Below are 12,525 nucleotides of genomic sequence, written 5' to 3'. Positions count from 1 at the left end.
TTGATACTGTCAATATGAATAGCTTTGGTAACTGACTACGAAATATAAAATAGAAGGTAATATAGGAAGAATGAATGAGAATGAAATTCATCTATCCAACGTCTCTCAAAAATCTCAGTTACATTCCGGTGTTAAGCTAGCATTGTCTCTGATATGCTTTAATGATTTCTAGATGCATTAGATTAATTTATTTTAATTTTACTTTAATTTACTGTATTTTATGTATTTAATATATATTAACTAAATAGTTAATTATATAATAATTAATATAATCAATAATAATTAAATAATTCACTGTATATATTAATATATATGAATATAGATATGTATATTTAATATTTTACTTTTTTTTAAGTGTATAATCCCACTAGACACTCAGGCCAAGTTTTAGCGGTGCCTTATTTTTTATGTATTTATTTGTATGTTTATATATTTATAATATTTTATGTTAACTGGATAAGCTCACTAGACACTGAATCCTCTTTTAAAAGTTGACTTGTTTGTATTTATGTATATAATTATGTTTGATCGATTATATTTATATCTGTACACATGTATGCATGTATTTCTTTATGCATACATTTCTGCATTTATTTCTTTATTTGTTTATATATTTTATTTTATTTATATGTTAACTGGATAAGATCACTGGACACCGATACCTCTTTTCAGGAGGGACTTGGGAGTACTGTCTGGTTAAGTGACTTGCTCAAAAAGGCACTGTATTTATCTGCTTTTATATTTTGATTTCTGGGTAATAACCCACTTTCAGTGGAGGCCTGAGGAGAAAAGCATTACAATCAAGCTATAAATTATGCAGCACATAAAAATTAGAGACATTTGCCAGTAATTCCCAATAGTACATGTAGAAATCTGTAAAATAAATAAAATAAAATAGCAGTAGAAGGTGACTAATACAGACAAGATACCATGTAGTAATTTATAATGTATTTTTAAATATTCATTTTTCAGTCAGTGTTTCATTTCACAGTATAGTGGGATAAGCTTGCTGGCATTTTATTTTTATTAGAAACTCTTTGCATTCTCTTGTATTGGCATATGGGAATTAAGTTGAATATTGTATAGAGTGTGATATTAAAATGAGAAAAGGAAAAAGGGTGTGATGTTATTACTCAAAGTTAGTGGTTAGGGCATACAGGGGTTAAAACATTGTGCTTTATAATTGTCGTAAGTCTTATGAAAATCAGAGATATGAGAAGGAGATATCTGTGAGGAGGGAGGTAAGATATCTGATTTGAGACTGGCTTTATATGTGGTTTAGAACTGAGTTTGTCAGGAATGAAGTTCAACTGATTTGTATTGGGTGAATAGCACCTATTATTTTTGTTTTAGTTAAGGGTTAATAGCAATGTAAGGTTTGTTTTTAAATTGAAGTGAGTTCATTTTAAAGAGTGTGTGTTTTATTAAGTCAGTAAATAATTGTGATTAACTGTGGAAGTGTATTCCACATGTCACTGATGCAATTTCTAAAGTAGAAGTTTCCTTGCAAAATGTTAGATTTTCTAGTTTTTATTAATGTTTTGTCATCTGAGTGCAGTGTACAGTTGTGATGGTAGATTTCAGTGGAGTAGTTGTTGGGCATCATAAATTCTGATGCAGAAATTTATGTACATTATTTAGGAGCTTGAAGCCTAGTTTTCTTTGAAGAATGACCATGAGACTGCTGTGTGGAGGGTACTGTGATGCTCTATAATGAGACATCAAAGGATTCATTTAGCAGTTTCAGAATATATAGAAGTACAAATTAGCCTTTCTTTCACTACTGAAGTTAATTAGTGCCTTATCATATATAAGCTGCCAAGACCTGCTTTGTTTTTTTATGGTTCTGTAGATCTGGTCTTCGTATGACATAGTGTCATGGAAGAGTTTGCTGAAGTATTTTATTCTATTTGGGGATATTGTATTGCCTGATGCTGTCAGAATTTGACATTTGTGAAATCATGTGAGTTTGTAGTGATCAGAAGAGAACAGAATCGAGTTGCTTATGTTAGACTCTCACTTAAGTGTAAATGCTATCAACCATTTTTTTCTAGTGTGAAGAAGTCTTCATGAAAGTGTTTTGCTACTAGAGAGGGGTATTTAGCAGTGTTTGGTACGAGAGAGGGGCATTTAGCAGTGTTTTGCTACTAGAGAGGGGTATTTATCTGAGTATACTAAGACTGTATCATCTACTTATTGAAATATCTTTAGGTGTTTGATTTGAAATGTAATTTGGTTATGCATAAAAGAGGCACAAGGATTGATTGAGATGATAACTTTTAAACCTGTCCAACTATGAATTTTCTTTCTAAGTAAATCTTTAAGCAGTTTATAATACAGTGAGAGAAACTTCTCCTTTTTTAAACTGTTTTATCTAATGGGATCAACTGCCTAGCCCTTAGAAAGGTTCAGGGAATGTGCTGCTACTACTGATTCATGAAAGTAAATCTTCTGTAATATAATCAATTAGGTTAGTCTAACTGTGTTAACTGAAAAACCTTTCTAAAACCCTGCTGAGAAGTAGGCAGTAGTTTTTTCTCTGTGATAAAGAAGTTTAGATGCTGGTGAGTGATTCTTTCAATGTTGTTTGATAAAATATTAAGAGTTGCAGTGGTTCAAAGTTGGGAGGATGACCTAATGGTTAAGGTGTTTATCTTACAAACATATGGTGCAGGGTTTGAGTCTCACAAGGGATAATTGGCTAAGCTTACAATGGCTCGCAAGGGCAGTTAGCCTAGTATGAACCCATGTTCCATGTTCCAAAAGTTATTGGGCTCAGCCTTTGTCGACTAAGCTTATGTGAGTTTTATCTAGATAGCCGATGTGATTCCTTATGATATGCCTCTGTTTATAAGGATATTTACAAGAACAGGTAAAGAATGTGCTGCCATTTTAAAGAGTTTTTGTGGGAGATCATCTTAGCTAACAGATATACATTTTTTATATTTTAGACAGCCATGGGCTTTGAGTAGGCCTGCCTATTTCAGAGTGAACTATTGTAAAGGCTGCTATATGGTATTTGTTGCTAGAGAAGTGACTGAAGTTGGTATTGAATCGACAGCTGTCTCAAAATACTTTTATACGAGTTTAGCAGTTTTGGAATTTGGAATGTTTGGGGAGCTGAATGAGTGTATGATTGTCCTGACTTATATGTTTTTTAATTAGTTTCCAGAAATCTTTAGGTGAGGCATTTGCTGGATTTTCACTGTCAAAGTATTTTTTTATATATTTTTGATGAAGCTTTTACATCTGCTTCTAAGATGTCTACAGAGTTGAAGGATAGTATGAGAGCTTGTTTTTGTATATGTTATCCTAACTCTGTCAGGCTCCAGCGTTAAGGCTTTTAGTTAAGTAGTCATCCATGGCAGACATATTTTGTTTTGGTTTTTACCATTAGCTATCTAGGAGAAACTAGATTATCTGATATTATTTTTTTTAATATCTTTATTGAATAGTCAGACTTTTTATAGCAACAGTTAAAAATGCAACCAACAGTAAAATGTCTAATATTATTTTGATAGATGAGTCGAGGTACTTAGGGTCAGAATCTGTTTTAGGAAGGTTGTCCAATGATCTGAAGTTTATTTTAAGAATTGATATAAGTATTGTATTCTATACAATGTTTTCTTTTTTTTGAAGTTCTGAGTGCTTCTATTAAGTTTGCCATGGTTCAAAATTTAGAATGTTGGATTTAAGTCACTTATGGAATCTGCACGCGTGCCATTTGTGACCATATGTTCTATCACCAAGTCTAGAATAATCACTTTATCAGTTGTAATGGGGAGACTTATGATTTGGAATAGGCTATTCAGATTGTTTTGCCAATATAGACAGGGCAATATTGACCAGTCAATATTTACACTACCTAATCAATTTTTTTATGAGTTTGTGTTATCAGAGAACCAGTTTAAAATATCTTAAAATATATTGTGAATTTTGGGAGTACTTAAAATCTGACTACTTTATAAGATTTATGTGAACCAACAGGAACTATAATAGTTGTAGATACTTTGCCTGATTCTTAGGGCACTGTTTCTCAAAGAGAATGCAGAAATGTGAGTTTTTGTTACTGTCACAAATCCCCCTGAATTTTTATTTTTCCTGCCACATCAGACTATAATGTAGACATGTGGATTGAATTTTTTATTTACATTGGGTCTTTTAACCAGTCCTCTGTAATTACTGAAATGCTAGGGTATAGTAGTGAATGGAAACTTGCATCCGTTCAGTTTTATTGCAGATACTTCTATTATTGAGTCTAACTGTATTTATTCCTTTGGTCTTTGCCAAAATAAAGTCTTTGTGTATAGAAAGTCTTACTCTAGGATAAAGAAATAATCTCACTGCTGGCAGATATAGGTATGTCCAAAAGGGGCTGTTTACACAATGAGGCAAATTACAGTTCAAAAAGATATTAGCTGCAATGAGAAAAGTCCTCATTACTGGATAATTTACATCTCTGAAACACCCATTAACTATGTAGTACAAATTAGCACTTTTGTGGAGAAGTTAAAACTGCTGGTTGATGCATTTCTTTGTCACAGGCATGCCCCATTCACTCTCCCACACACAGACACATTCACTCATTAAAGTACACACACACATGCACACTGACATATCCCATACATGTCCCTCAGTTGAAAGAATGTTCTTAATATCTCTTCTTATTTTATGCCCCTGCTCTCGTAAATCATGGATCTTTCGAGTCTGTCATTAATGGCAGACATTAGAGTTCCATTCTTTGTTGTGATCCTTAATGTCTGTCAGAAATTTCAGATATTAGAGTTTCATTCTTCATGTGTCCGTGGTGGTGGTGCTGCGGTAGCGTTGTCACTTCACAGTAAGACGCTGACTGGTTCGACTCTCAGCTAGAGCGTCTTCTGCGTGGAGACATGCGTGAATGGGTATACCTTCATTGAAGGTTGTGCGTTAGGGCTGGCAACTCAGCATGTAAAAATCAACTGCCGATCATTAGTGGACCGGAATTCTGCTGTGGCGACCCCTAACCGAGAAAAGCCGAAAGACACAAGAAGAGTTTCATTCTTCATAGTGTTTGTAAAGTGCTTATGATGCTAGATCTGTTGCTGTATTAACTTTTTAATTGATTCCACCTAATAGTGCAAAATGTCTCCCTGGTGCCATTTAATATTTCTCCTAGCCTTGTCCCAAAGCCTCCTTCCACATCTACATCCCCCCATCCCTATCAGCTGTCCCTGATTTTACACAGTGGTCCTACTGTTACCTCTGATACTGCTCTATCCCTCAAAACTTGTGGACTGTTGCAGGCAGGAAACAATGCCACACATTAGAGTTATAAAAAATACTCTGTTACATCTTACTATATAAGAAATACCATGCTACTCTAGCTTCTTAGTGTGTAGAGTTAAGGATCCTAATTTATAAGCTCGTGCCTTTGTAAAGGGAACAGGCTTCAGAACAATTCCCCACCTTTTATTTATATTTTTACATTATCTCTATAGACGTTATGGTAATACGTAGGAGTACCCTGGGTATTTACTGGTGGGGCAGGGTGATGACTATGTGGTGCTTAGGTCTCAAATCCTTCTCAAGTGCCTTTAAGGCATAATCTGAAGAGTTATCCTTGGTGTCTGGTATTCCCCGCTGACCCATATCTTTCATGCCACAACATTTTTTTTCTATTTTTAAGTGCCTTTAAGGCACAATATAAAATGTTATCCTTTGTATCTAGTATTCTCCTGGACACACATCTTTCATGCTGTAACAATTTTTTTCTAGTTTATTTAAGTGCCTAAAAGGCACAATATGAAGAGTGTCCCTGGTGTCTAGTGTCCCCCACCCCCCAATATTGTAGGAGCTGCTAATTAGTCTAGGGGAGTGTGGAGAAGCTATACATGCACTTTCACACTTTCATGCAGACACACACACACACACACACACACACACACACACACACACACACACACACACACACACACACACACACACTCTCACTCACACACCCACACACACACACACACACACACACACACACACACACACACACACACTAGGGTTGTCACCTTTCATTGTGGCAAAACCTGGACCAATATCACACCCCACAGCACCTCCCATAACCTTGCCCATCTCCTTCCCCCTCCTCGTCCACATTCAGCCCATTTCATGAAGCCATCGTCATGTCAGATGAAGAGGAACCCCTTCTTTTTCCCATTTGAGATGCTTTTTTTCTGCCGATTTACTATGCTTTATGATATGCTATGATTTACTATTCTTTTCTGTAAAAAAGCATAGTAAATCCGCAGATTTAACAAACTCCGTTAGTCTGTTTCTTTCTTTAAACAGAATATTGGAGTTTGTAAGTGTTTTTTGGACAACTGGACAATCAGTTTGATTTCTAGATACTCCGGCAAAAATAAAAACATGGATTGGTGGTAGTGCTAACACACACACACACACACACACACACACACACACACACACACACACACACACACACACACACACAAACACACTCACTTTATACCACTCACATCTGTACATCCACTCTAACACATGGGGCCACATACATGCATACATACACAGACACACACACACACACACACACACACACACACACACACACACACACACACATATGCACACTTCCGCAATACTACTTGTCTGCTAAACTCCCTGGCACTTATCGCTATCATAATGGGTGCATACTAACATTTTGGCTGTATTCAATAACATGTCTGTCTCTGATCTCTTACATACTTGATTAAATCTCTGAACTGCATGATTGTGTATGTAAATACCTTACCACAGACATTTCTGTGGGAGAACATATTAGCCTAGGCGCTTCCATCAGAATGTCTTATTTAAAGGGCTGCTGAGAAAACCACCATGGTGCTTCCCATCTTTGTACTAAAGCACCATGGTAGGGCTGTCTCTGAACTGGAAATGTTCACCTCAATGTGTACACATAACTTTTCTGAATCAGACCTTTATGATATTAATATATTCAGTGATAAAACTAAGAAACTTGTATGGACTGGGAATCAACCTGGACTGCAGGGTGTAGCTTGTTACTAACTCATAGTCTTAGTTCTCTGTGCTAAAATGTTACACGGTAATTTCAAGCCACTTTTGATTTGCTCTTTATGTTTCATGAGGTATTTGTCACACTGGTTTATATATCGACAATGCCAAATCATATATTCAAAATAATAACTTTATCGTTCCTTCATATACCTGTCATGGTCTATTATCCCACAACAATCAAAAGTGCAGTTGAATTTTCTGCCTTCTTAAGGGACTCCATATCTCCTGCCTGACTGATTTGCCAGAGAAAGTTAAATGCCTCCATAGCTACCTTTCAGTATAAATGTGTAGATATGTAAATATGCAGACAGAACTGACAGATGTGCTTGAATTTAAACACTGGTATGTTGTTTGCGTTACTTAATCCTATTAATAGTTGGTTTTGTAAGTGCTGCCACCATATTATGCAATTATTGCAGTGTCCTCACCACATGTATGCAATTATTGTGATCTGTTGTTGTACTTCTCATGTTTTGTTCAAACTTTGTGCACAGCATCTGGTCATGACTGCTTGGATCAGTCCACTCACTGGGTCTACAAAGTATAAATGAAAAAAAGAAACAGATGCATAAATAAATAAATAAATATATATATATATATATATATATATATATATATATACATATTCTTACTAGAAAAATACTTCTGTAGCTTTAGTTAAGAATTCATATGATTGTCAAAAATAATTTTTAGGAAACCATATTTCAGTTGTTGAATGCAAATGCACAAATATCCTCAGCTTAATGATAAGCACAAAAAAGTGTTGAGCTCCTGTCTGGGCATGTCCATCTTTGGATAACCATTTTGTTCTATGATTACATATCACTTTGTATAAGCATATAGAGAACTCCATATCACTCATATTTTCATCTTCCCTTACCTGCATTTTCAATCTGAAATCTATGTCTTATCATCGGGTTCTAGTTCAGTCTGGAGAACACAGTTTAGACAGAAATGACTGACAGAACAGAACTTTCAGAAGGTATGCTATGTGAGTGTAAGTTTTGCCCTTGCAGAATAAGAACCCCCCCCCCCCCCCAATGCACCCTCATCCATCTCTGTAACCAAGTCTATGGATGCCAACATTTGACAACTTGTATATAAGAGACATTTTGAAAGTTCTGTTTTATCAGTCTGTCTTAGTCTTACTGGTCTTCAGTTTATTAGATATGAGTCAGGTGACCAGGTACTTAGTGCATTTTTTGTTCAGTATTGTGAATGTGTACATAAACATTAGTTTTTGAGGGCTTTTGCCACTTTCCGGTTTTCCCAGGCTGTCATCCTGTACACAGTCATTATCAGCTGTTCAGTGTTAACACACACTGTGGCTCCTCAGAAATGTCCCATGAGGCTCTGAGCATCTACACACAAGGAATGCATGCAGAGTTAACAGAACTTAAAGAGGCTGCTTTTAACTCGCTGCTCGGGACAGCCACACATAGGATATGCATAAATATTTAGTGGGTATTTGCACATTAAGAGACTATGTGGGTATTTGTTGATTAAAACACAGATTTACTTCCTTTTCAGGACAGCTATGCAGAGGATATTTGTGCTGGAAGTGGTTAGAGGGTGTTTGTATATTAAAACGTATTTTACTTCCTCTTCAGGAAAGGTATGCACATGATATGTATGCAAAAAGTTTTTTTTCTGACTGTACATTAAGATACTGTGTTTTACTTTCTGTTCAGTAGAGACACATAAAGAATATGCATGGAGAATATGCGGCCTACTTGTATTTTATTTCCTCTTCAGGCAGCTACACACAAGTTACACATAGAATAATTATTTAATGGTTAATTTTACACAGGATATAATGCAGTAAGTGTTCAGCGGGTATTCTTACATTAAGAGGCTGTGTTTTACTTCCTGTGCAGGACATTCACAGAAAGCGCATGGAAAAGGACCTTTTTGAGCTGCAGACTCTGATTGAAGATCACTTTGAGCAACGAAAGAAGGAAGAAGAGGAACTTATCTATCTTAAAGAAAGGATTGTAAGTTTCTGTCAAAAGCAAGTGCTGTATTGTCTTGCCATAACTCCACTACTTAACACAAATTAATTAATTAATTAAAAATCCCATTTTATTCTCCTTTGCCTTTACAGCTTACTAAAATTTTATGAAAACAGTTGTGATTTTTTTCATTTCTAGTATGCTTGCTGCATATGCCCAAAAGTTCATACTTGTTTGCTTTGGCAGGTGGAAAGTTGGAAGGTGATATAAGGGACCGCACTGGAATAGTGTTAAAAAGGGACTCAAGATTCTTAACATTTGTCTAATTCATTTTATCATAATCAGTTTTATCCCCACCTTTATTAAGATGGCTTTTTGATGTAGGGACATAGGGTAGAGTCTATAACCCATACCCCGGGCTCAGTAAGTTGTTCCAGCAATGGAGGAGTCAACCAGAAAGGCAGTGCTGTAAAGAGGATTTAGTGGCTCGACTCTGCCAGGTTGAAGGCTGAGGTTTTTTCACTGGGCATGTCTCCCTCTAATGAATTTGTCATGGTGACTGGGGTCTAGCAAGAACTTTTAGCATGTGTTATGGGATGGGGCTACATAGTGAACTGTGTCACTCATGGAAGTGGATAAAATGCCCTGTGCTGTGCACATTGCATACTTCTGAGAGAATTTACACAACACACAGAGGGAAAATTAGGACTATACAAAAAAAAAAAATCATCCTTGAATACTGCCTTTGTGACCGCTGTGCTGTTAATGAGTTTTTTAAGACAGATCACAACAGCCAACAGCAGTTGGTGGGTATGAAGGAAACAATACTTTACCTGTCTTCATTGAGCCTGGTTTCCACCTAATTAAAAAATAAATAAAATCGATTTCTAGATTTCTACATATTACAAGGTAGAAAATGCCTAATCGAAAAGTACTTTACTGGAAAATGTCAGTGCTACTTTCATCACTCTAGCCCATAATTAACGAAACCTAAGAAGCAGAGATCATGGCGGGATATACCATATTGTTTTTACAGCATATCTTTATTAAAATTATTTTAACAGAAATTGTATTCGGACAATGTCTGACCAGGGTTGGCTTAAGAGTCTTTTAAAACTCTAAGAGGTATTAACAGAATACCGGGTATCTGCCCTAACCATTGGTGATCTGGTTTCAGTCTATAATCTGTGTCCTGGATGGAGAGGTAGGTAAGGACCAGCCAGTGGCAGCTCCTGGTTTTAGAAAGTATGGGAGATATTTATTTTTTGTCGCAGCATCCCATTGGGAAATTTGCTAGACCTGCACGCATGAGATTGATTGAGTAAAGCATGGACATCATAACTTGGGTCTGTACATGAATATGGACACTTTTGGCAGGGTACGTGATATGCTAATACTTATGTAGAGATTATAACGAGCAACATAAAAGAAACAGTGTGTCTGTGACATCCTTCCCTTTGGAATTCCTTGCTCAGCCTTTTCTCTGTTCTATCCAGAGCACATATTATGGCCAGTTGGTAGTTCCCTGGAAAGCTGAGGTTAGCAGGGAGGAAGCAAGGAATTAAAACAGTGAATTAGAGATCATGATCCTTGATAGGGTAAAAAAAGTCAGAGTAGCCAAATAGAATTAATAGAGTTGTGGAAGATGCCGACATTTCTTAACATCATTAGAGACAAATACTATTAATAAGGTCTTACAGCCCTCAGAACTTTACACGTTTTTGAAGACCACTGACAAAACTAACGGGTTGTCTGCAGGATTAATAGATACAGAGTATCACACTCACATCCAGGTGCTGTCCTGATGAGACTCCACAAAACTGGATTTTCAGAGCAAGGTAGCCAGAATGAGTAAAATAACTGATACCCTTAACAGAACTAAGAGTCAGAGTCAAAGATTCCAACAGAACTTGATTATTAGTATTAGGGACCTAACATTATCAGCAGAAACATGGAATCAACTCATGGGGCTGTTCAGCTCCGTAGTATTGAGAAAATGTACTGTAGTTGATTGCCACCTATCCCCTACTCTCCCAGTATTACATATCCCTTCATATAGTACTTCAGTGATGCAATAGGAGTATGACTTTGTTCTGTGCATTTGTGTTGTACTGCCTACTTCTTTATTTAGTCTGTCAACATTGCTTCTAATTTCAGTATGCTAAAGCTGACTCTTTTTTGTGCATATTTCTTTAGCTCTTTCTTGTTATTTGCTAGTAACTCATTAAGCTCTCTATTAAACTCCCTCAAGAAACACTATTCCTTGGGGACTTTAATATAGATTGGAAATCCTGTAACAATAATAACCCTACTTCCCACATAAACCTTTATGGTTTCAAACAACTCATTAATAGTCCCACCAGAATCAATAAAAAAAGCAAAAAAGAAACTACCTTAGACTGGATCGTTACCAACTCCCCACTGTAAACCTACCAAACTGGCATCCTTCCTGATGACCTTAGTGATCACTCCCTCACCTACATCATTAGAGCTAAAACTAACCTAACCTTACCTACCACTTTCAGAACACTGCACTCAAAAAAACAATTTAATCCTGAACAGTTTCAAACAGAACTTTCACAATACAATTGGACCCCTCTAAAACATCTCACACTTAACAAGGCTGTTGAACACTTCATTTCAACATTCCTTTCATTCCTAAATCAACATGCCCCAAGTCGCACCATTAGAATAAAAACTAAAACAGCACCCTGGCTTACCTCCACTACTAAGCATAAAATCATCCTCAGAAATAAATCTTGGAAGAAATGGCGTTCCTCTAAAAACCCAACATATCATCAAACCTTTAGAGAACTCAGGAACATTACTAAAAAAGCCATCCTTTCAGATAAAAAGAATTATTACTTTGAACTTCAGCAATCCACCAGAAATGAACCAAAAAAGTTCTGGTCTAGTATTAACAATCTACTAACCCCAGGCAAAATAGTTACACCCAACCCTCAGGATTCTGACCCTGATGATCCCACCTTAATAGCTAATAACTTCAATACTTTCTTTACTACTTCCATACAAAGTCTAGCTAACCACCTATCACCTGACACTTCTCAACTACTTTTAAGTAACTTCAATGAATCTCTTCCTCCCCTTCAACTACAATCTATATCTACCTCCTATATACAATCTCTTTTACAAAAACTTAAACCCACTACCCCTTCAGCTGATAAGCTTCCTGCTGAATTCCTGCAAATAGCAGCTAAAGCTATTGCATACCCTGTCTCTATTCTAATAAACAGATCCATAAAAGAAAGTACTTTCCCTGCAATCTGGAAGATATCACACATCATACCCTTACACAAAGGTAGTAAATCTACTGACCTCTCTAACTTCTGCCCAATAGCACTATTATCTCCTCTAGCTAAAATCATGGAAAAATGTATACACAAACAACTACTTAACCATCTCCTCCATAACAATCTACTAGCTAACACTCAACATGGATTTAGACCTTCACATAGTACCACCACTGCTTTACTCTCTTTTACCAACACTA

The 12,525-nt window shown here is 36.3% G+C and overlaps 1 protein-coding gene across 7 annotated transcripts in view; it reads left to right on the top strand.

The window, feature by feature from the left end:
* LOC122815712 (troponin T, slow skeletal muscle-like) overlaps positions 1-12,525 on the top strand; it is a 361,457-nt gene that overhangs the window by 199,917 nt on the left and 149,015 nt on the right. For all 7 annotated transcript variants that reach the window (XM_044088451.1, XM_044088450.1, XM_044088449.1 and 4 more), the window contains one exon: positions 8,940-9,056. In XM_044088451.1, coding sequence (XP_043944386.1) covers positions 8,940-9,056 — 117 coding nt within the window. The remainder of the gene's footprint in view (positions 1-8,939; positions 9,057-12,525) is intronic.

This window comes from Protopterus annectens, chromosome 11.part0 (genome assembly GCF_019279795.1).
Source record: "Protopterus annectens isolate FY-2018-M chromosome 11.part0, PAN1.0, whole genome shotgun sequence".
NCBI lineage: Eukaryota > Metazoa > Chordata > Ceratodontiformes > Protopteridae > Protopterus > Protopterus annectens.
The sequence above is the reverse complement of the archived record's forward strand: the minus strand, read 5'-3'. Positions and strand labels throughout refer to the sequence as shown.